General features: G+C 37.7%; 1 protein-coding gene across 1 annotated transcript in view; it reads left to right on the top strand.

Moving 5' to 3' along the window:
- The first annotated feature begins 1694 nt into the window (after window positions 1-1694).
- Window positions 1695-25093, top strand: part of RNF121 (ring finger protein 121) — a 658308-nt gene continuing 634909 nt past the window's right edge. The window contains exons 1-2 of the mRNA XM_044073037.1: window positions 1695-1848; window positions 23702-23739. Of these exons, the coding sequence (XP_043928972.1) occupies window positions 1711-1848; window positions 23702-23739 (176 nt within the window). The 5' untranslated portion in view covers window positions 1695-1710. The remainder of the gene's footprint in view (window positions 1849-23701; window positions 23740-25093) is intronic.

Genomic DNA, 25093 nt, shown 5'->3' with positions numbered 1-25093 from the left:
GAAAGTGATAAAGATCTGGAATATTTTGTTCGACATTATTTTAAAAGGAGAGGAAGCATCAACATATTGGAAGAAAGCTGTGATTTTTTGAGTAGGGCAATGGAAGCGTTTGCATTCCCCGTACATGCTAACTGAAAGTGATGTATAAAGTATTGCAAGACAGACAGTAACAGCTTGCTAGTGGTACTGGTGGGTGTGCTGCAATGCTATTTGACAAATACAATTTATTTGTTTTTGTTTATTTAATTTTGTAAACTGGTCTAGAGCAGTGATCCTATTTGATCATTTACAGGATCATCAGCGCAGTTTACTTTAAGCTAATTGAAACTATAAACAACGTTTCACTTGATTGCAAGGTGAATCATCTGAACTTCCAGTGTCCACCTACAGCAATAATGTTGTGTTTGCCGATTAGACATAGTCGTTAGCTTTATACCATAATCTAAGCAAAACCAAGGGTTGGTATTAATGGTGAAGGTCTTGATTCCGATCTTTAGATAATGGCTTTGGTTGTCTATAGACCGATGGCTTAGGCTTTACTTATAAAGAAATAATAAGTAAAGATACTTTACAAAGATTGTCATTTTTTGGTTTCACCATTGAAATTATTTAATTATTTCTTGTCAAATTTATCGTGAATTAACCTGTATGTGACTCGTACATCTCAACAGTGCATATTTTTGCATTATTCCAGATTTTTGCCTGATGTTCTGCTCCTCATAACATTTAATTTGATGTTTTCTGGCAATTGACTGAGGATTGAAGTTACTGAATAACGGCAGACATCTAAGTTTCCGACTTCATAACCTTCAGAAAATTCATGCTAAGACAAACCCTTTCATTATACAAACTTTCTAAGTTTATAAAAGCGATATTTAAACTCTGTCCCTCTTTTGGGGCCTTTGCCCCCCCCCCCCATTTTTTGGCTTTGTCCAAATTTTATAGCCAAGAGGTTGAGAGGTATAAGTCGGCGCGGTTTGCGGAAACCGTTATTTTAATGCCACAAAAAATCTGAGTTTTAAGGACAAAGGAAATGTCACCACATTACTTCTCAACCTCTAAGAGCAAGAAATCTGGACAATGTCATAAATAAAAGTGGGACAAAGGACCAAAAATAGGACCAATTTTTAAATATTTATCTTACAAACTTATAAAGTTGATAGAATAACACGTTTTCCATTAGCATGAATTTTCTGAAGGGTATGACGTCTGAAACGCAAATGTCTGTCATTATTTTCTAACTTAAATCTTTAATGAGTTGTCACTAATTTTCCAGAAAACCACAATTTTATGAAAAATGGACCAAAAATATCAAGAGGTAAAAATCTGGGCATTGTGCAAAAATCTGCACAGTTAAGAGGTATGCCACAGTCAAAGCCCAGGACATCTCTGCTAGCTGTGCAGACCTACGCGCTTCAGAAAAAATATATTTGCCTAGTAGGACAGACAGCCTCATTAATAAGCGAAAAAAGCTGGGGAATTATAATATATGGAAGTTATTTGAGTGGCGTTGGTCTGATAACTGGAGACAAATTAATTCGGCGTGATGGTTTGTGTACTACTCCACTATTAGGTGCAAGGAACGCAGTAATACTAGCAACTGTGCGGAAAAATGTCCAAAACTGGGAAAAAGGCACTCACTATTCCCCACCCATACCACTCCTACAGACCGTCTCACAACCGTGGCTTCGTGACATACCAGTCTTCTGAATGGCCAAATATCGGCATAACCCTACCCCTTATTTTGTTACCGGAAGCGGTTTATCTGAAGCTTTTCATTTCAAGATGGCTGCTGTAGTAGAGGTACATTTTGGGGCAGGAGAGCACGGGGAGCACGATGGCGAGCAGGTAAAGAAATATCAGCTTCTGGTAGATTCAGCAGTTTTTACTTTTGGCTTTTGCACGTTCTGGGAGTATTCTATTTGCTGACAGTTATGGGTACTGTAACTTTAGAATTTGGCTGTGGAAGCTGTAGACATTTTATTTTAGACGTGAACAAGTAAGTATATGTTGGTGCAGTCTTTGTCATTCATTTGTACTCTGTAAGAATGTACTTCTGAGGGTCTGAGTAGAAGTCAAAGAAGAAAATAGTACTGTGTGTCCTTTAGTTGAGCAAACTGTATGATATGCAGAGCAGGGACGATAACCAAACTTGATTTCCGCAGTTTTTGAATTCCGTACTGTAGTGCATTCCTCATTTATCAGTTTGCTTTATGTTGTGATACCACAGTTCTAGTTAGCATTGCAGTTTAAGAGTAACTTAAAAGTTGTAATGTAGCAAAACCTTAAGATAACTTGAGTTGTCTTTTTTGGCTTCTAGTTATTTTGATATGATTATTTTCCTTCCAGGATGATTACTTAAAAAAATAAATAGGCAACACAGCCATGGTCCTTCATTCATTTTAAAATGTTTGCCCCTTCCTTGTTTTTGTTGCTCAATTACTGTTGCCTACTTTCCCTCCAACAGCCTCACTAAATTATCATGCAAGACATTAGAAATATCAGTTAACAGGAATATCAGTTAACAGGAATATAACATTTTTTCATCTACATACATTGTATGTTTTTATAGTTGTCATCAGTCCAGCGTTACTTAAAATGCTGAATCCCTGCATTCCCTCAATCCTCTTCCTCCAAACATTATTCTGCATATGCTGTTTCTAGTGTCCATTTATAAATGTATAGTCATACCCTTTGGCAAAAACAGTGTGCCCACAAATTACCACATAGGTGGAAACCCATTAAGTACAGAGAAAGTTATTAGGGACCTGGGGACCCAAGTTGATAGCAATCTCTCCTTCGAAAACCACATTGCCAAAGTGGTTAGAAAGACCTTCTACATAGCCCACCTCATCACGAAGGGTTTCCCATCTAGATCAAGAGATAATCGTGCCCCTCCCTCCTCAGGCCCATCATAGAATACAGTGCCCCTTTTGGGATGTACCTTACCCGACACCTGCAGCAATTAAAAAGACCCCAAAAGTATCTCACCAAGAGGATCAAGGGTCTCAAACAGATGCCATATGCTGCTCGGTTAAAAAAACTCCAGCTCTACTCAGTTGCATACCGCCTACTTCGAGGCGATCTATGCCTGACATACAAAGCTATGTCAAATCCAAAATTAATGGACATGCTCCACCTCAGTAAATCTAAATCCCTTAGAGCCACACGCTTGAGGGACTTGAACCTCAGCACAGAAATAAATAGAACTTGCTGGAGGGACAGGTTCATAACCCAGAGGCTCCCTTCGCTCTGGAATAGAATTCCAGTTCATGTGAGGTAGAGCACCTCACTGAATCTCTTCAAGAAGAATCTCGATAAGTGGATGGGGGATCGTAGGTTTGTCCCAGGGATTACTCCCGTGTCACTATTAGAGGCACAGTAAACTAAACCTTAAAAAGGGCACAGTATACTCAAATCAAGGGGTGGCGTAAGCCATACAGAATCAGGCTAGGCTTATAATTGCTCCAGGGCAGATAGCCTAGTATGAACCTATGAACCTATTTGTTCCTTCCCCTTTCTAAAGATCCATCTTCAGTTCTTTTAGTTCTATTATAATATGGTATTATAATATGCTATACTTCAGATGCGGTTAGTTTAGAGTTTGATTTCCATTTGCTAGCAATTGGTTTTTTTAGCAGCCAACAAAATTAGTTAATAAAGCTTCACTATGTCTAGGCAATTCAGATCCTGTGTTGTAGCTAAAAAATAACATCATTTGTTCATTCAATACTTCTGACAAAGTACTCTTTAGGGAATTTTTAAAATATGCCAACTATTTACACTCCCAAAACACAAGTTACCAGTTGTCTGTTTCTTCCCCATGACACATCCAACATTTTTTATCTACTTGAAGTATGCTTGAGGTATAAAGTACCTATGTAAACACTTAACAAGCAAAGATCCTAAACCTTCTGGACTTTGCATAATTTGAAGCCGTATATATATATATATATATACTCCCATTCTTCTCTTGTAAATTGTTTTACCAGTTCTCTTCCCAGTCACAGCTGATTGTTGTAGTTGTATAATATTTTATATGCCTAACTAATTATTCATCTTAACAGCAACTTCTGTTCTAGATTTGACACCCCCCCCCAAGAGCAAGTCTTTCACATTAGATCCCCATATCCCTTTCACTTTGCCTATACTCTGATAGAAATCCTTGGTAGGGAATGCAGTCTGTAGCCTGCAGTCCAAATGTCTTTTTGGCCTCCTCCCATTCTGTTATTTATTTTTATTTAACATTTGTTAACTGGGAAGGTCCGACTAGGATAGAGCCTATTTTCAGCGGAGGCCTGGGGAGAAATGCTCCAGACACATGTCTTTCCCTCTGTAGTTATTTGCTCCCGATACATTGGTTCATTTGTCAGTCTTCTACAGTAAATTCCAACCCCTCTTTTCTATTTTCTATCCCTATCGGCAAAAATCTTCTCCCTCCATTCTCATGTTGTCTTAGTTCTTGGAATACTTTTACCTTATGGATATAATATTCTATGTGGTGGTTGTTTTCCTTAAGGATCTGCATCCAAAATGCCACACACTATTTTTTTAACCCTTCCCCCCCACTTCATCATCGTCATCCTTTTCCATTTGGAATTATAACCTTCTGCTTGTGTTATGTATATGAGCCATAGCTGTGTATCTATAAAATATCCCTTCAAATCAGGTAATCCTAAACCAGCTTGTTCTGGCAGAATGATCAGCTTATCTCGCTTAACTCTTGTCCACTTCCCATCACTGATTAAAGTCCTTCAACTCTTGTCCATAACTTCTTTTCTGGTTGATAAAAAAATATGCCTGACCCATATATAAAATTAAAGGGACTAAACATATTTTCACTGCTTGTATCTTCTTTCTTAAACAAGAGCTTCCAGTTTCTTTGCTCATAACTTTTGTTTAGTCTATTTCACCATGTCCTTGGCTGCCATAACAGAAGCCTTTGTATGGTTATTGCCCAGCCAATTCATGTGTGAGTATATAATTTGTAGCTATAACCTTTGTTTTATTTTCATTAATTTTATATCCCATAAGGACTTGAAACTGTGTCAGAATGTTTCACAACACTGAGATGTCCTTTTCTGGGTTTATTATGAGAAAGTAATATTATCTGCAGATAAACCCAACTTTTCTTGATTACCACACCAATTATGTTCTTGCATTTTTGGGTCCCTTATTTTTTTTTTGCTAAAAGTTGTAAGTATAAAGTAAATAAAGGGAAAAGAGGACACCCCTACCTGGTTCCTCTGTTCAAACTCACCTTTTCAGAAAGGACCCTGCCCACACACTTTATCTATTAAAATAATTGATAAGACTGTAGTATACTACAAATAACTGGAAACAACTGAAGTGAGATTGGAATGAAAGTCTGTTAATTACCCAAACCCGTGCTGAATAGGTGCTAGTCTCTCCTTTATGGGCCAAGTCAATTGTACTTTTCAGAATGAATTCTGCAAACACTGTAGTTCGGTTAATAATGCTTTATTATAGTTTCACAATATCTGAAAACTGTCTTCATTAACAGTGCTGGTAAATATAACCGTCTGTGGAATGCTGGTTAGTAAATATATCCAGAGTTTCTTCACATGTGTATTGATTCTCCTGAAAATATAAACAACGTCTTTTTATTTGACCTGTCTTCTGGACTCTGGCTTGAGTGTCTGTATTGTAAAGACCCTTTTACATACAAGTCCAAAAGCTAACTCGTATTCTAAAATGCTGAATGTTTATAATATTTTCTGTATGTCAGTCTGAACTATCTAATTGACTTCATTAACTGTATCTGAAGTATAGTCTCCTAATACCAAAAACCCTGTAATGTTTTACACCTCTCTTTAGCCTTGGTTTCCCTAGCCTTGTCTTGTATGTGCCTTATTTAGTATTCCATTGCATGTACTTGAGAAAGGAACATTGTTTTTCTGCACAACTCATGCTTTATCTTTCCTTTCTAATGAATTGTCCTTCCCTGAAGCTAAATGGATACATGAAAACACAACTCTGACTCTATTTTCAGGCCTATTACTCTACCTTAATTTACTGTAGTGAATTTACTAAGAATGCCCTTACTCTTACACCCCCCCCCCCCCGAGGTCTCTGATGTAAATTTACAGGGACCTTCTTTTGTAGTTACTTTGTATGTATTACTACTGTAATGTGGTTTGAATATGTAGGCTTTATGCCATTTACTAATAATCTGCAGATGTGTAATAAGCTTGCAATTTTAATTTTGACCATTGTGTCACTTGAGCATTTATGGCCTGTTTGGATTGAAGTCTGTTAACTTTATGATTTGGTTATAACTGGACAATTGTTTTTATGTGGTGAATAAACTTGCAATTTTAATTTTGACATCTAGGTATCACGTCTGTCTGAATTGAAGTCTGTTAACTTTATGATTTAATTACCACATTGCCTACATCCATAGTCTTTAGAGTCCAAGTCTAAAATTCCGATGTATGTGTGATATATCCAAACCCTCACATTGTTCTGAAAATCAGTGTCTTTTAATTTTGTGGATTCTAAAGCTGATTAGGTCAGGTAATTCTTTTAATCCTGATGTGTCCGAAAGCATGGAGAAAATGCCGTACACATCCTTAATCTGTCTCATTGAGTCTGCATTTAAGTTAGGCAGAGTAAAAAATGTTCACGTGCTGCAGTGGTGATGCTGCTGTAGTGTTGTCGCCTCACAGTAAGATGTTGTCCTGTTTGATTCTCAGCTAGAGTGTCTTCTGTGTGGAGACATGCGTGAAAGGGCGTACCTTCATTGAAGGTTGTGCATCAGGGCTGGCAACTCGGCACGTAAAAATCTACTGCCAATCATTAGCGGGCCGGAGTTCCGCTGTGGCGACCTCTAACCGGGAAAAGCAGAAAGGCCCAACAAGACTAAAAAATGTTAACCCTTCTTATTTTTCTTCCCTATCTCTGTATGGCGGTGTAACAGTAAAATTACACTGTTCATTGTCTGTTTGTTTATTGGCTTATTAACTGGTGCTTTATTATACTATGATGTCTCTCTCTCTCTCTCTTACAGCAAATGAAACATTTTCCTGTTGTTCATTGATTCATATCTTTAAACATAGTACTGTTTAGTCCATTTTCTTTTTTATTGTATAGCCTATCAAGCATGATGGCTATTTTCTGAAGGTTAACTGAAATTGGCCCTAAAGGGATAACTTTATAACTGGTCTTGAAGCATAATTATCATTTACTGTAACTGGTGCCTGTACATTCTCATCTAGATTTGTTAATAATGCTGTTTACCTTAACTTTTTTGTGCTGTAATAGATGTCTGCCTCCTAAATTTGTGTCTGAAATGTTTTCTGTGAATATTTATGCACTATAATAGTTTACTAAAACTGATGCTGTCTGTATTTCGGGTCTATACTTTTGTATTTTCTGTTAGTGTCTGTACTTTTGCATTTTCTGTTAGTGTCTGTTATATAATTATTGTACATCAGTCAGAAAGTTAGTGCACTGTAATTTGTAAATGAATTAAGTCTACCCTGTTATGCCTTGAATGTACTGAAGTTATCTGAAGAATAGGTAGTAATAGTTATCTTAATAAGCCTGTTATGAATAATTCTGCCACTTTACCCTTAACTAATGACTGTACAAGTTATTCTGTCATGTTACCCTTAAAACTAATGACTGAATAATGTGAAGGATGTAGTAGAAAAGTATGATGTAATAAACGTGTTACAAACAAGTCTGTCACTTTTTACCCTTAAAACTGACTGAATAATGTATAGTAACTGAGTGTTAATATTATGTTCTGAAGTTTGACTGAAATGTACTATACTGAACACACAACTAAACATGGATGTCATATTCTGAATCATGACACATTTGATAGATATTTATACTGAACATTTTAAAATAGCAGGAGTATCTTTTTTGTCAGTGTTACCTGAACATGGATAAAAAAATAAAATAAAACTGAAATCTGGTAATGTATTCTGGAAACTAAACTATTAATACCCCTTTGTCAGTATTGTCTGAACATAAACATAAAACTGAAAACTAGCACTGTTCTATAACTGTCTGAAAACATGCATACTTGCTTTAACTCATACATTTTAACTTTTAAACAAACATTGAAGAAATAATTGGAACACACATAGGTAGTTGACGTCTGCACCACAGCTCTTGCCAAATCTTACTCTGTATTGTCCCAGTCACTGATCAGGTACTGGAAGGCCTGCTTTAATGTCTGTGTCCTTTTTTTATATTTAGGAGTTTTAACCCTCTCCTTCTCATCTCTTGTGCAAGGCTGCGTGGCTGAGGTTATTGATTGTATTTAGTATCAGGTCTTTAACATTTGCAGCTTTAACAATTATAAAACTGATAGCACTGCTTGTTGCCCTGACTTTTACATTTTTCTGCATGAAATAAATATTCACTCTTTTTTTAATAAATTCTTGGAAGTGTGTAAGCAAACTGATAATGTACAACAGTGACATGGAAAGGCTGTAACTTTTATTAAATCAAACCAACTTCATTGACTTTGTTTTTTTCTGTCATAATCTCAAAAGAGTATTCAGTGAGGAATCCAGCTAGCAAGTACGGCTGGTGCTCGGCAACCAAGCTGCTATGACCAATATTAAGAAAAAAAGCCAGCACCTCGAGTGGTTCCAATACATAAGATTTATTGTATAAGAACTAGACCGGTTTCAGCTATTCAAGCTTTCATCAGTAGTTGAAAAACACAAAAACAAAGCTGCCCCTTATATATCCATAAGAAAGCTATGACATCACTTCCTGTCAAGGAAGAAAAAAACAATGATTATGTTACAATTAATGATGGTAAAGTTTTATGGCATATATAAATCACATACAATATGTGTGCATAGATTTAAGTTGTCCATCAGAGGCTATACCAAACCATCCAATATGTAAATTAATAAAAAATAAAAAATAAGAATATAAGATAAAGCATTACCTTAATGTTATGGAGTGGATGAATGTTGTGTAAAGATGGAGAAAATGAACACATGAAGCGTAGTCAGTGATGTTGATATCCATAATTGATAAGAGATCCACTATGATCAAAAATCTGGTTCGATGAGAAAAAACTGATAATGACAAGTGCATGAAAAATTAGTAAAAAATTCTTTACATTTTGTCATTGAGCCCTGGTGGGAAAAGCCCACCCAATTTAATTATCCATCTTTTCTCTTTATTGTTAAGGATCTCATGCCATCCTGTTTTGAATGCCCTATTTCCAATGATATTATCAATAATGCAGAAAGAGAATTTGGCCGTAGGGTGCTTTGTAGTGTGTCTATATAAAGCATTTGTTGATCTGCAGTTCCTGATATCCCCCAAATGTTCTGATATCCTTATGCGGAATTGTCTGGATGTTTGGCCTACATAGAAAGCCTGGCATGTACAAGTAGCCAAATAAATAATCCAGTCAGAACTGCAGTTCCCAAAAATTGTCATATCATGTACCTGGCCAGTATTCTTGCTTGTAAAACTTTTAGTTTTGAATATATAATCACAAAAACTACAGTGGCCACAGGGATATGTGCCCACTAATTTGTCTCCTGTTAAGGTTCTCTGTATAGCAGTGTTGTCATGCATAATATTCCTTTTATAGTGAGAAAAATAGGAACCCAATGTTTTGCCCTTCCTATAAGAGAAATAACAACGTTCTCCTAGATAGCCCTCCAAAAGAGGGTGGGATGTGAGTATACTCCAATGTGTGTTGATAATGTTGATGAGATTGTGACTATTCCTTCCGTATGTGGTGATAAATCTACATGGAAATAGGGCATTCAAAACAGGATGGCATGAGATCCTTAACAATAAAGAGAAAAGATGGATAATTAAATTGGGTGGGCTTTTCCCACCAGGGCTCAATGACAAAATGTAAAGAATTTTTTACTAATTTTTCATGCACTTGTCATTATCAGTTTTTTCTCATCGAACCAGATTTTTGATCATAGTGGAACTCTTATTTATTATGGATATCAACATCACTGACTACGCTTCATGTGTTCATTTTCTCCATCTTTACACAACATTTATCCACTCCATAACATTAAGGTAATGCTTCATCTTATATTCTTATTTTTTATTTTTTATTAATTTATATATTGGATGGTTTGGTATAGCCTCTGATGGACAACTAAAATCTATGCACACATATTGTATGTGATTTATATATGCCATAAAACTTTATCATCATTAATTGTAACATAATCATTGTTTTTTTCTTCCTTGACAGGAAGTGATGTCATAGCTTTCTTATGGATATATAAGGGGCAGCTTTGTTTTTGTGTTTTTCAACTACTGATGAAAGCTTGAATAGCTGAAACCGGTCTAGTTCTTATACAATAAATCTTATGTATTGGAACCACTCGAGGTGCTGGCTTTTTTTCTTAATAATCTCAAAAGAACCTAAAGCAGTGATCTAACACTGTGCATTTGCACCTATATAAAACTGTTTAACTTTTTATGTTTAGTGTTGTAACCCTCAGAGTCTGACATGCTGTTCTGTTAGTGAAATTCGACCCACTGTCTTCCCATAGCCATTTCTTTAGCTGACATCCTTTAACTTTTCAGTACTGCTGAATGCTGCAAGAATTTATCATTACTATATCTTGGATAATTAGACTGCATAAACTGTATTAAATTTATCTTCTTCATACTGCTTTATGGCATACAATACTATCTTGATTTCAGCTTGCTACAATCTGATCTGGTCTGTTTGGTAAACTGTGACTTCTGTATGAAATATATAATCTTAAACTGATTACATGAACACATTTATTACCAGATTTAAATTGATATGATTCTGGAAGTTTACTTGCCTGTCTTTATACAAGTATGTGAAGTCTGTTTATCTGTAAGTTTACTTGTATGTCCTTTGTAAAAGTACATTAAGTTTTTTTTATATAGTATATTCATTTATTATTGGAAATGAACTGATCTAATTCTGGAACTTTGTCTGCCCTTTTATAACGTAAGAGTTGAACCTGTGGCTTTAATGACGTATTTATGATGTACTCTCTTCATGCATGGGATCTGAACTCTTGACTGTACTGTCACTTTTACAGTCTAGCATTGACTTTAAATTTTACATTCTGTAAACTAGCAAAACATCATTATTTAATATTTCTGAATGCCTTTTTTGTCTATCTGTATTGAGATATTCCTTGATTCATTACAACACTTTAGCAGTCATTAGTTAAGAGCTTTGCATTTTTAATGAATAACGCAAAAAATTCACTTGCCAAATCTGTAACTGTAAACCTTTTATTCTGTTAAATTGACTCATTTCTTGTTTACTCTATACAATATAGATGCGTATGGTTACTCTTTTTTTTTTTTTCCTGACTAGCCGCACCCAATATGTCTTTATGAGCACTTCATCAGCTGAACTGGAATTTATTTTTTTATTTAACCCATTAATCTGTGTGTTTCTGTCGTAACGAATTCTTTATATTCTGTATATTTTGCACAAACTCCTCCCTGAAAATTCTTACAAGTGCCATCTGTGTGCACTATTGTACAGTCTGTAGCATTTTATTTTTACATAAAACTCTATTGACATGTCCATACTTGGTACGGAGCTGTTACACTTTGAACTGTTAGCTGTAATCTTTGCAGTTTTGTCAGTATTTAAAGGGTCATTTGTGTTCTCCAAGATCTATTTGTAACTGACATTGATCTGTCAGTTAATCGGTACATTATTCCATAATTTTCTGTAAACAATGATACTTTTATTCCTTTTAACCTTAAAGAGTGACAGATAAATGCTGTGGTTTGGTGCTGGACTGCCACCCCCAGGACACTTGTATTTGAAATTGTACAGTGACTTAACTCTGTATTTTGACTTGTATTACTGATCGAAGCTGACTCACTCTTCAAATCTGTTGCAGTCTGCTTATGTGACTTAAACCCTTTGCATCTAGAAATATTTAACATTCCTGAACTAATAACCTTCAACTTTAAAATAACATTTCTGGAGTACAGTTTTTTAGACTGCTTTTCCCAATGTTTAACTTTAAACCAAGCGCTTATGTCTTAACTGTAGAAGTATTACTTGACATGTTGTTTATACAAGAGATATGCAAATTACTTTTACTATTGTACTTAAATTTTATGAGGTGTTGGCGTGCATATAAAGTCTTGTGTAACTTTATGATTCTGGAAGAATGTGTCCTGTTGTCTGCAGCTTTTTAACCTTTGCTTCTTGGCGTTTTAACATCACACTGGAAACTTGAAAGTGTGTAAAGATGAAGTATGTTGCTATTAACTGGATAATATCTTTATGTTTTGAAGGAAAACTGATAATGCAGATCAGTTGAAGTTATTTGAGGCTTTTTATGAAGTAAACACTGGTGCTGTGTAATTTGTCAAACAGCTGCAATTGTTTGTAGAGGAACGTTCTCTGCTCTAGTTTTCTGTATAACGTTTATTAGTGGTATCTTAGCAAAAGGTCTGCTCTGTAAGGAGTAACTGTAGTGCTGTTGGCTCTGGCCTTATTCTGTAGGGAGTTTAGTCTCCCATCTGGAAAAATACTTGTGTGCTGCTGAAAAATCTGTCATTTGCTGTAGTTACTGATGGACTGGTAAAGTGTTAAGCTGGGTGCTGCACTTGAAACTTGTACTTGAAAGGGTTACTTACTACAGCTGTATTTGTTGAAGTTTGAATGGACACTTGTACCAGTATTGTGACTGCTGATAAAGTTGCTTGGAAGGAAACACTTTTTTTTTTTTTTTTTTTTTGTAGATTGCTCTGTAGAATACATGTAGTTAAATGAAGCACTGCTTTTTTGTTTAGATTTTTCTGTAGAACACACGTAGTGTGACTGCTGATGCATGGCTGCTATGGGGTTTTGGGACTTTAATCGTTTTACCCTACACAGTAAGACGTTGTCCTGTTCGATTCTCAGCTAGAGCGTCTTCTGTGTGGAGACATGTGTGAATGGGCATACCTTCGTCGAAGGTTGTGCATCAGGGCTGGCAACTCGGCACGTAAAAATATACTGCCAGGCCTTAGCTAGCATTCCATTGCACATGCATCTTTCCCTTGAGAAAGGAACATTCTGTATTTCTGCATATCTCATGCTTTCTTTCCTTTCGAACTAATTGTATTTCCCTGAAACTAAATACATACACGAAAACACAAGTTTGACTCTCTATTTTCAGGTCTGTTATTCTACTGTAGTGAATTTACTAAGAATACCCTCACCCCAAGATCCTTCATATATCTATCTTATTGTATCGGGGAATGCAAATGCTTCCATGATCAACTCATAAAATCACAGCTTATGCTGCTGAATGTTTCCTTTGCATAAAGACCCACCAACAGTAATGGAATTTTCTAATTACAGTTTCTTGTCTTTTAAGTTATTGTAACTATGAGCAAGAAAACATCATTTTTTTTTTTAGTCCAGCTTTTGCTGTGGTCATGATTTGTCCTCTGACAATTTTTTTTTTATTTGGTCCCCCTGGTGTTGCTACTTGTGAAGCCACTACAGACAAAGAAGGAGATGTGTCCTCTGGCTGTTCATTTGCAATTGTTAGGGAAGGGAGAACAATTCCTGTTGGCACGAGGGAAGAGATCAGTGGATATTCATATCCATAACAATTCCACAAGAAACAATCTTACCAAGTGATATGAATGTCAGGTGGTTGGACATAAACTCTTAACTCCTGTGAGTCTGTCATAAACTTAATTGGTTTCACACAATTAATTACTAGCCCCACTCATTATAGCTATATATCAAATTCTGTTAGACTGGATCTTGGTATCAGAACTTAGCAAATACACCACCTCAGGTGCAATGTCTGACTGTACAAATTGTGAGATCTCACTGAGACAATCAGACATTTTCATGCATCCACTTAAACAGCATGTTTATAAAGCAACGTGCAACCTTTTCAAGTTTAACCCAGAAATGGTTATACCTGTTACTAACCTATCGTCTATTAACCGGAACTTTCTAAAATCCTCCCATTAGATAATGCTGCAGTTGAATTCAATACGACTTTTTTCTGAATATCCTAAATAGCTTTGCACCTCCTAGAAGAAAGGTACTAAAAATAAATAATGCATTTTGGCTACCCAAAAAGAGTAGAATGCTAATGCAGGTTAGCGAAGCAGCATGGAGAGAATGGCAAAAATATAAAACACCACAACATCTTAAACTTCAGAATGCTTCACAGTCGTACTAAAAAGCAAATTAATCAAGTCAAAAATACTATAATAACAATAAACAACCTTAAATTCTTGACAGCCATTAAAGAAACCTTGCATTCCAGCCATAAATTAAACCCTTACCCCTCTCCCAATAACTCACTCAAAACCGCAATACAGTTCAACTCTTATTTTATAGATCTAGCATCTCTAACCAAGGATTACCCAACATCTAATGCTTATCCTGCCCAACGGTCTTTCGGGAAGTGGTCCTTGTGTGGGCTATGTTTGCCTCTGGTCAGTAAAGCAATTGAGCACATTCTGCTCTAGGACTTCATGCACTCAAACCTAGAAGATGGATGTTTTTTTCTTTCCCCATGGATGGGAATGTGTCTCTCTGCCTTTTCCTGTAACTTTTATTTAATTTACATTTTGTTAACCGGGATTGTCTGAGCAAAAGCCCTTTTTCAGCAGAGGCCCGGGGAGAAAAGCTCCAAAACATAGTTACAAAAAATATATAACCGTTAACACAGTTAACATTATAATCATTCATAATAAAACTTGTAGAACAGTTATCATATATATGCAGTTACAATTCTCTATAAAAATGTTATGAAGAATACAGCTGAAGGAAAGGAGGTAGTGTTAGATAAAAAAATGACGAAGCAGACTAGTTTTAAGTTGTAAATGTTTTGGTATAGAGGAGAAGAAATGATGGTAAGACAGAGGAAGTTAGGTTTGTTATTTAGTGAAGGTATATTCAAGGAGATTGAGAACCGGTACAAATCTAGTGACTATGTTCTGTTTAATAACCTAAGGGTGACTTTCTTTTGGTCCAGGCACCCATTGTTCTTTATTCTGTTGAAATTGGCTGTGGGCAAGTACCACAAACTTTTTGGCAGAATGGATGTAATCACACGGAGGGGGGGGCTATTTGATATGTTAATCTTGTTCAGTTGACTGTCTGAATGATACAAATGTAATTCCTTGTAGGTGACCTTTTTTGCTAAGGGCTTGCAGCAGTTTATACAGGAGACTTAAGAAACCTGCTAGGAGGAAATTGTATTTGGTGAAAGTGGAGGAGATGAGAACCAGGAACCACTGCTGGCCTCAACGCCTCTAGTTTTTTAATATTTGTGCGAGTTATTTGCTGTCTTTTTTTTCCTCCTCTTTTCTACTGTATCATCAGCAAAACAAATTTTGAAAGTGATTTTGCTTATACGTCCCCCCCCTTAAGTGAGTAGTTCTTTCTTGGGATCTTAATTTTGTGTTTAAAACTGACGTAGTCTCTCCTATTGAGCTTGCACAGGAGGCAAGCCTGAAGCTCCTTTCTTAAAAAGCAGTCTTGTTAATCGGTCTGACCTCAACCAGATATGTATCTGAGTGGCAGGCCTTGATTACCTTCCCTACCTCACTTTTCACGGGGGTAGGGTTTCTTTAGGAACAAAATTCTTCTTTGTCTAAAGTGATGTCAGAATATGCTGAGCACAGGCCCTTTATCTCCGTTTTCTTTCCAGGGCTAAAAATGAAAGTGAAAGATTCTCCATACTCCAGAGGTTTGCAGGATGCTCAGATATATTATACTGACAGTACCAAATCTTTCCCATTCACTGATCATGTTTCTTTCCTGTGATGGTAGGAAAAAGGGACGAACAGTATCTAAATAGACTGTTTCAAGATCGTGGCTGGAATGGCTGGGATCATGCTGTACTCTGGCTTTGGCCATGTCCATGGCATTTTGGAAATGGGTGGACTATAGAAATATACTAGAGGTGGCTATTTTGCCATCCATTCTCAATCCAGGATTGACTTTGCTGAGCTATTCTTCAAGGGCTCCTGGATTCTGACCCATCTTCCACCTCCTCTGCTCTAAGATTTGGTAGTCATTCCATGTACATAGGCAGCTACACCAGAGACTGATCAAAGAACCAAGCAAACTTGTGTAAGTGCTCTTACCATAATGGCAGATAGAGTAGATCACTGCTGCTGCAACAGCTATTCCAACCCTCTGACCCCCTAACATTGTAGTGCTTTTGGCACAGTGTGTTGTCTAATTTCTATAGGACACCATCCTGATTTCTGAAACTTGACTACTACTTTTGGATCAGGAAAACTCTGAGCTTTGGTGCCATAGCTACCCTTTTATTTTCTATTTTCTGATGCAGGCGGCAGCTAAATTGCATTTGAGTACTGTCAAAAGCTTTGGGAGGCAGTATGATTGGAGGTGGGGGGGCTGGTATCCTTGGTAGAAAGTGTTTGAGTAGCAGATAAGCAAGTCTGAGAGCCTTTTTTGATCATGGGGAACATGTTTTGGTCAGAGTTGCATTATAGCCCCAGAATATTATCGGATAAAATATTACTTGGTTAGTTTTCTCTGTTTGTTGCCAAATTCACTTTCTTTCCTCTAGCATATAGCATTTCTTAATATTAAAATAGAATACAATCACTGCATCAAGGCCATATTATATAACTTATATTGTGGTACTTTCACACAAGTGGCTAATATAAAACTGTAATACTATTGTTTTTGTCCAGCACTATGGCCAGAAAAGATTCCAAAGAGTAAAGTACCTAGTACAGAGTATGCAGAGAAGGGAACTTTTGAGACTTGAATATGCATTGTATGGCCTGGATGAGTTGCCTTCATAACTATTAAAAGACTTTGGAAGTGGTACCTGCTGCAGGAGTCGATCCAGCAATCGCATTGATAAAGATGTGAACTGTTTATCTTTAAAACCTGTAAATGAAAATGCTGATACATTGGAAATGGAAGTCTTTCAAGGCAGCTGCACTACCTAGTTGAACTGTAGTGGAAAAATGTAATGTAACCATGAATTATAGTACTCTGCAGTAATCTCTCAGATTTGGTACACTAGAATGTGTGAAACCTCCTTTTATCTAGTTGAATTACCAAATTAGCTTTTAGCAGTGGAACTGGTTTATGACAAATTTAGAATATTTGTTACACTATTTTATCAGAGCAACTGATGCAAAATATTGTACTAAGCTGTGCAGTCGGAATCCTTTGCCCTGGCATCGTTGTGTGTTACATTCCAGTCCATATATGCCCAAACTCGTGACCTGTAAGATGTCTGTGCTGACACACATTTTTAAATTGAGGGAAGGTAGTTTGACATTTCTGATCAGTTTGTATAATTATAATCCAGTTGTCATAATGATTCAGGTGTTCGCTTCTCATGCACAAGGTTCGATCCTGACCTCTGACCAATGCCTGTTTGGGGCAGTACAGCAAAGCCACTTGACTTGGGATCCAGACTGTACTACTCAGGAGGAGGACAGGCTAGAGAGAGGCTTTAGAAGGCAGTGAGGGACATCATCAGAATTAATGACAGACTCCTGGTATTCAGACTCCAGTGTAATGATAGGCTGAGATTATGAATACTGCCCTATGCCCCACAGCAGGGTTGTAATAGTGAGGAAAACAGTGCATTCAGGCAGCAATTGTAGGGCGTACTAGGCAAAGCAGGACAACATGAATTGGTGTTTGATAATGGGTGACTTGAATGCACATATCGGGACAGACAGAACAGGATATGAGGACTGCCTGGGTCCACATGGGTGGGGCAGCAGGAATAAAGAAGCCATTCTAGACTTCTGTCTGCCAAATGGCTTGATAGTAGCCAGCACATGGTTCAGAAAGAGCAACAGTCACATGATCACATACAAGATTAGCCAGCATGCAACTCATGTAGACTTCCAGCTAGTAAGGAAAAGGCACTGGGGTAGAATCCATGATTGCAAAGTCCTCCCCAGTGAAACAGCCCACAACATAAACCACTAGTTGCCACAATCCAGATGCAAGCAGTGGTCAGAGAAGGCACTAAGGTCAACAGAGACCAGGCTGAAGACCTGGAAGTTGACTGGAGAGAAAGTCCACAGTGCAAGGAATTACTCAGGGTTATAGCACCCCAAAAACTGGAGAAAAGTTGAACAAGAATGGCAGGACCTAAAAACAGCATGTGTTAGGACTACAGAAAAAATGTATATGGCTGAGCCAAGTATGGAAGTAAGGTACAAAAGGAAAGCTTGTGGTGGAATGCAGAAGTCCAGGAAAGCTTGTGGTGGAATGCAGAAGTCCAGGAAGTCATCAAAAGAAAGGCGTGCAGGAAGAAGTGGGAGATAGAAAAGACTGACCAGGCTAGCAAGGGCTACTGGTTGGCTAATGAAGCTAAGAAAGAAGATGAAGTAACAAAGAATTGGGCATTGGAGGCACACACAAAGTGCATCAGATTACAAGGCAAAGACAGATAAAGAAGATAGTCAGACACCCTTTATAAGGGCTGCCAGCAACAACCTGCTCACCAGTCCACAGGACATCAAAGGCATATGGAAGGAGTATTTCCAGCTGTTTCTGAATGAAGAAAACCCCAAAGAAGCTGTACTACCCCAGAAACAGCCTACTATGAGAGAAGAGATGCCTAGCCTAGAAGTAAGAACCGCACTAAGGAAAATGAAGTCGGAGAAAGAAGCAGGCTTGGATGAAGTCACAGGAGATATGATAAAAGTGCTGGGTGAGAGGGGAGAAATGGTTCATGAGGGTACAAATATCAGTGTGGAGAGAGGCATATCCCAGATAACTGGAGAATTGGCATACTCGTGCCAGTGTACAAGAACAAAGGGGACATCCACACTGTGGGCAGTATAGAGGCATCAAACTCCTATCACATTGAATGAAAATTCTAGAGGGGCTGATTTGATAAACTGATACGCAAAGTACTAGAATGTAGGATGGGAGATGAGCAGTTCAAATTCAGATCAGGATGCAGCACAATTGACCCGATGTTTGCTGTGAGACGGCTACTTGAGAAGAAGCTAGAGATGAGGAGAGAGTCCAACTGGGCATTCCTAGAATTGGCGAAAGCATATGACAGGATCCCAAGAAAGCTGATCTGGGCAGTACTGCGGTGGTTTTGAAGTCCCAGAAACATTGGTAGAATTAGTGCAGGCTGTGAACAAGGATCCAATGACTCCAGTACTAAATTTTCAGCCTCAGAGGGATTTCCAGTGGGAGTGGGTGTACACCAGGGCTCAGCTATGAGCCCACTGCTGTTCATACTTGTGATGGACTACATTAGCAAACAGGTCGGAGCGGACAGCTCAACAAAGTTGCTGTATACAGATGATGTGGCATTACAGGCAGACTCTGAGCTAGAACTTCAGCAAAGGATAGGAGAATGGAATGCAAAACTGAGGGCACGTGGGATGAAACTAAGCACAGATAAGACTTTGGTAATGGCAGCAAACTGGGAAAATCAGAAGAAGCTGAGAATGGAAGGGAATATAGTGGAACAGGTAAATAGCTTTAAGTGTATGGGAGGGGTGGTGGCGGAGAGAGGAAGTCTGAATGAAGAGGTCAAAGCTAGAATCTGAGGGGCTGCAGCCAACTGGCATAGAGTGTTAGGATTAGTCTATGACAGAAAAATGCCAAAGAAGCTGAAGTAAGGTGTACAAGCTGAAGTAAGGTGTACAAGACAGTGGTGTGACCAGTACTACTGTATGATACAGAAACCTGAGCAGCAAAGGCAGAACAGTGATGGAAATCAAGTGCCTGAGAAGGGTGGTAGGATGCATGCTGTGGGACAGACTAAGAAATGCGGACATAAGAGCAGAAGCCACAGTACTTCCAATTGCAGAAAAGATCAAAGAGAACAGATTACGGTGGTTTTGAAATGTACAGAAAAGCAGAAGGCAATCTGGTGTGGAAGATTTGGGATAGACAGGAAGAAGGTAAGAGGAAGCAAGGACATCCAGCAAAGCAAAGGGGTGGATTGTGTGAAAGAAGATCTGCGACCAGCATAAGTGTTGAAGGCAGGAGTGTGGCACTGAATAGAGACAGTTAACACGAAACCCCAACCACATGTAGAAAAGAGAAAAAGGGGATGATGATCCCTTCATGGTTCATTGCTTAAAATACGTTCTATTCCTTCTGTGATTGTCTGCTAGTTGTCACGTCCTTATGTTTTACTTTTGAGAAATAAACACAACCTAATATTGCTGCACCTGCAACATTATCCTCAAGCCTGGTGGTTCAGTTATCTGACTGTAGAAGCAGCGCTCCTGCCCACCTCTTCTTTCACAATGACTCTTCTTCCACTGGATACATAACAGTAGTGTAGGTTACTAGTTGACTTGAATTCATGCACAGCATACTAAATATTTAGTCTGGCAGTACATGGTGGTGATGGTTGAAAAGGATTACAGGTATGATTTGTGAGCATTTATTTTATTATTCCATGATTGGAGTTGGTGTGGATGACAAAATCTGTGCAGCTTGGTCATTTTTGTTAGTGTTCAGTTTGGTTACTGCAACCTTTTTTTGCCATGTTAAGCAGTTTAAATGAACTTGGTCCATTTTGAAGCCTTTCTAACAATAACCCAGTCCCAATCAAACAACATGTTTAGGAAGGTGAGAAGAAACTGAGTACCTTGAGAAAATGCATGTAGACAACATGCAAACTCAGCACAGACAGTAACAGAGTTGAGGATTTAGCTTCATTCCCAGAACTTGAGGCCTTAGCCACTGAGCTACTCCAATACCCTTAAATCAGTAGCTGGAAAATGATAGGAGGCACTGCCAGCATCTTATGCTATGCTGTTTGCAATATCATATGATTATTTAAATTAGTTTGTATTTGTTGTCTTCCAATGTTGGCTATCATGACAATGAAAACTGCAAATAGTTAAGGAACTTTTAAAGAAATCTGAATTGAGCATTTTATCCAGCTTTGTAAATGTGCTGTTGAGGTGCATAATGCAAAGAATTATGACTTTTTAGTTTGTGCAGATTGTCTTAACCTTACTTTGTATCTACCAGGTTGATATTTTTGTGAGAAAAAATGCTTTCAACCCATTTTTTTAAATTGGTATAGGATCATAGGAAGTTACTAGCCTAATGGCCCTAGGCCTTTTACAAGCCAAGCCAATTTCTACCCTTTTATTTCCATGATCAACACAAATTGCCCCTGTCCAAGAGGGACACGGGTGGAACCCTCTGGGTGAATTTACAGTTACTCATGTAATTGTCCAGCTTGCATTTGAAGAGTACCAATGAGGTGCTGTGTTTGACATGAAGTGGAAGTCTATTTCAAAGTTGTGGTAACCTCCTGGGAGACCAGTCTGTCCTTTCAGCAGTCTGTCCCTTCAGCAGGTTCTGTTAATGTCGCATGCCAGGTTAAGGTCTTTAGAATGAGTAAACAAGTGTACCATTTGACTTGCAGATTTGCAGCATTTCCAATAAAGCAGGGGTCCTAGATTATTCAAAGGCGATCTACGCTTTGCATATAAGGCAAATCTGTATGACAATGAATAAACTGACAGTGATTTCATACAGTCCACATAGGACAGATGCTGAAGACCTTGAATTTTTCTTGTGAGGAATCTATGTGGTCTCTCCAATTGCCACGTGCTTGGAAAGGTACGTACCAAAAGGGGCATTGTACTGAATTATTGGCCCAATGAGAGAAGAGTACAAGTAGGGTATAACCTCCTCCTTTTTTTTTTTTTTTTTTTTTTTTTTTTTTATGTAATGCAATGCCCTTACTTATGAGCAATGTAGAATGCCCTTCTTACCACTGTGGAGACATAATGAGCAAGGATAAGGTTACTGTCAGCCTGTGTGCCCAGGTCTCTCACCACTGATTTATAAGGGCTGATACTTAGCTGCGTGAGTTTGTCAATGATTCCTGGATGTGGGGAGTAGTGTCAAAAGCTTTGACTAAGTCTCTGTAGACTGAATGCACAGATTTCCCTCGTCCAGTGCTTTGGCAACCATCTCAGAAGTCCACTAGGTTTAACAGGCATGATCTCCCTTTGACAAATCTAAACTGAGTAGGGTAAAGTATTTTGGAGATAACCTACATCTTTGTTGATAAGGTCCATGATGATTCGCTTCATGGCCTTGCAGATAAGGCTAGTCAGGCTAATAGGCTCAGTGGAAGCACCACCTTTGTGCAAGGGGATATCAGTGGCCATTTTCCATTCAGCTGGGATGACGCTAGAGCTTAGACTACGATTGAAAATACTACCCAGTGGTGTTGCTGAGTCTTGTTGGAGCTAATGTAGGATCCAAACTAGGATGTTATCAGGTCCCATAGATGCTGTTTTCGGCCTTGGAGAAGGTGTTTATGACCTGTTTATTGATGCAAGGTAGAAGACTGGTGGTAGGGATGTCATGGGGTACTTGTGGTGGTGACAAAGGAGTGAAATTTTCACAGAACCTCTGTGCTTACAGGTTAGCTATGTCCACAGGGTCAGTATATGTGATATTAACTGGTTTGGCACACATCTGGGTCTCTCCTTTTAGGTTACGACACCTTGTGGCTGTCTTTTAATTGAGGAGGCTAATTTTGGATTTGTAGTTTGCAGTTTACTTAAGAGGACTTCACAAGAAGTCTTATTTGCTTGTTTAAGATGAGGGAGAGTTTCCAGTTTAGGGCTCGGTCTGTTTGCTTTTGAAGCCATAAGTAGCACCCCCTATATCACCTTACTTATGTGCAAACAATCTCACCACTACCTTAACCCCAGCACTTCTCATTTGCCTTACAAAAAACTATTTCCCTAACAGTGTTTGTATTCAAACTGTATCTTGAAGGTACTGGTGTGTGTGTGTGTGTGTGTGTGTGTGTGTGTGTGTGTGTGTGTGTGCTTTTTTTTATTATTTATTTATTTTTTAATGCCTGCAAAAGTAAAGCATCTCCTCTGCTTTTTTGATTATTGTAGGTATGTGATGTTTTGGATACGCATTTAATTTTGGTGTGTGCTTGTGTGCGTTTTGTATTTATATAAACGTTGACACTTAAAAATGATACAGTCCTATGAGCTTTAGAGCAGCAGACACTTACACCAGTATATGTTTGGGAGTTGGGTGGAAGCTGCAGTACCTTGATGGCACGTGGAGAAGTTGCACAATACACTATAGAGAACATCCTAAGGTTGTGCTTACATTGTGGTGTTTGGAATGGTACCAGTCCCATATTGTGTGTTCTCCTTCTCCTTGTTCTTTTTTATATGCCTTGTTTTTTACACTTCCCCCTGGCAGTGTCAGCCTGCTTTTAAATTTGGAAAGTAAGCTAATATGAAATGCAAACTAGTCTAATCCTGTTTTCGGCCCATCTTGCCAGATAGTGATATACATGAACCGATATATATAAAAGATAGATATATTTTGTGGCTTACCGCTATTGTGGTTTACAGTTGCTGCTATTTTCTATAGCTAGCCCACTACATGTCTTATTTTATTCCTGGATAATAAACAACTGCATTAAAACAAATGCAATGTGGCTGTATGAGGATGTTTGCTTAGTAAATGAAACAGCTGAACTACAGTTCAGCTCATATTCCATAATTCTGGGTACCTTTTGTATTGTAATGTTATGTACTTAAATGAATTCTTTTGTAATGTTACAAAGATTCTTGCTGGGATTTTGGACAGTTTAGAGCAGTTTTGAAATTTGTTGGAACATTTAATTGTCTTTGTAGATATCCATCAGTAGACTACACAAAGGAATGTAACATTGTCTGGTTTTGCTTTTAGGTTGATCTGTCCAATTTATCTCCAGAGGAAAAGTGGAGGTAAGGAAATAACATTTGTATATTCCATTTGATTTCCTGATGAAAGACTTTCTTGTTTAGGTGTTAGTGCTTCCTTTAAAAACTTTATATTGCTTAACTATACTGACATTCACTCCGAAAAACGTTGATACTATTTCATTGTTTATTTTCACATATGCCTTAAATGGAATAAAATAGCAAATTACTGAATGTAAGGAAAGAGACTGAGCATAAGACAATACAAAATGCACATGCTGTAATGTAAGCAAAAGTGACATGCGCTCAAACTGATTTCTTACCAAATGACCAGTATTTGCAGTCTTGCTGGAAAAGCAGGCCACTGAAACGGCATTAACTTGTTTACTTGTGAGAAGCAAAGGGCTCCTCACGTGCCACATTCTGCATCCCTAGTAGTAGTAGTATCAAATCTGAGGTCAGTGCAATATGAGAGTAATGAGAAATCCCCAAATCCTTTTGCAGCAGTTCATTTGGAGAAATCAACATTTTTAGTGAACTGGACTAAATATTGATAAACACTGCTAGGTTTCCCATTTTTTCATTTACACATGTCCTTTACCTGTTTTCTTTTTTACAACTGTCTTTCAGTCCAACATTACATAACTCTCTCTCGATTCTTGCCTTCCCTTAAGTCTCACTCCTCCTCCTCCTCCTGAACTATCATTCTGCATATATTGTTCCCATAAATTCCATTTCATATTCATCTGAAAACTTCTGATTTTAATTATGTAAAAGCTACACTTTTTTGATCCTTTTTCTTTGTGATGGATCATTTCCAATGGACCACATTCTGTTAAACTTTTTGTTTAAAATGTGCATCTCCTAGATGTATTTGTTAATCTTCTCTGTATAGCTTGTTTGTTTTTGATGTGCTTAGATATGCCTGTTTATCTACACACACACAAAATGTATGCACATGTTTTTGTTAAAATGACATTTTTGTTGTTAATTATGTAATTATATTTTAGTTAATTTTTTAAGTTTTTTCCCTGGACCGCTGCTCTAGATAGGTTTTCTTGCCCATTCAGACTTTCCCGGTAACCAAATGTCAAATGTATTTCTATGTAGTTTATTCCTACCCTTTCTAAAGACCTCTCTTGCAGTATAAGCCAACATTTATATAAAAGAAAAAATGTTCACAGTTGCAAATCTTGCACATCTCGTATTATCAATCCAGCATTACATAACGTGCTAAATTCCTGCCTTCCCTTAAACCTCACTCCTGCAAAACATTGTTCTGCATGCTTTATTCCCACAGTTTAATTTTTTTCTATGAAATTTGCTCCTACCTTTTTCTAAAGATCCCACGTCCAGTTGTTTTATCTTCTTCTTTCAGCTTTTCCTGGTTAGGGGTCGC

Source organism: Protopterus annectens, chromosome 5.part1 (genome assembly GCF_019279795.1).
Source record: "Protopterus annectens isolate FY-2018-M chromosome 5.part1, PAN1.0, whole genome shotgun sequence".
NCBI lineage: Eukaryota > Metazoa > Chordata > Ceratodontiformes > Protopteridae > Protopterus > Protopterus annectens.
Note: the sequence above shows the minus strand (reverse complement) of the source record. Positions and strands in the feature narration are given on the sequence as shown.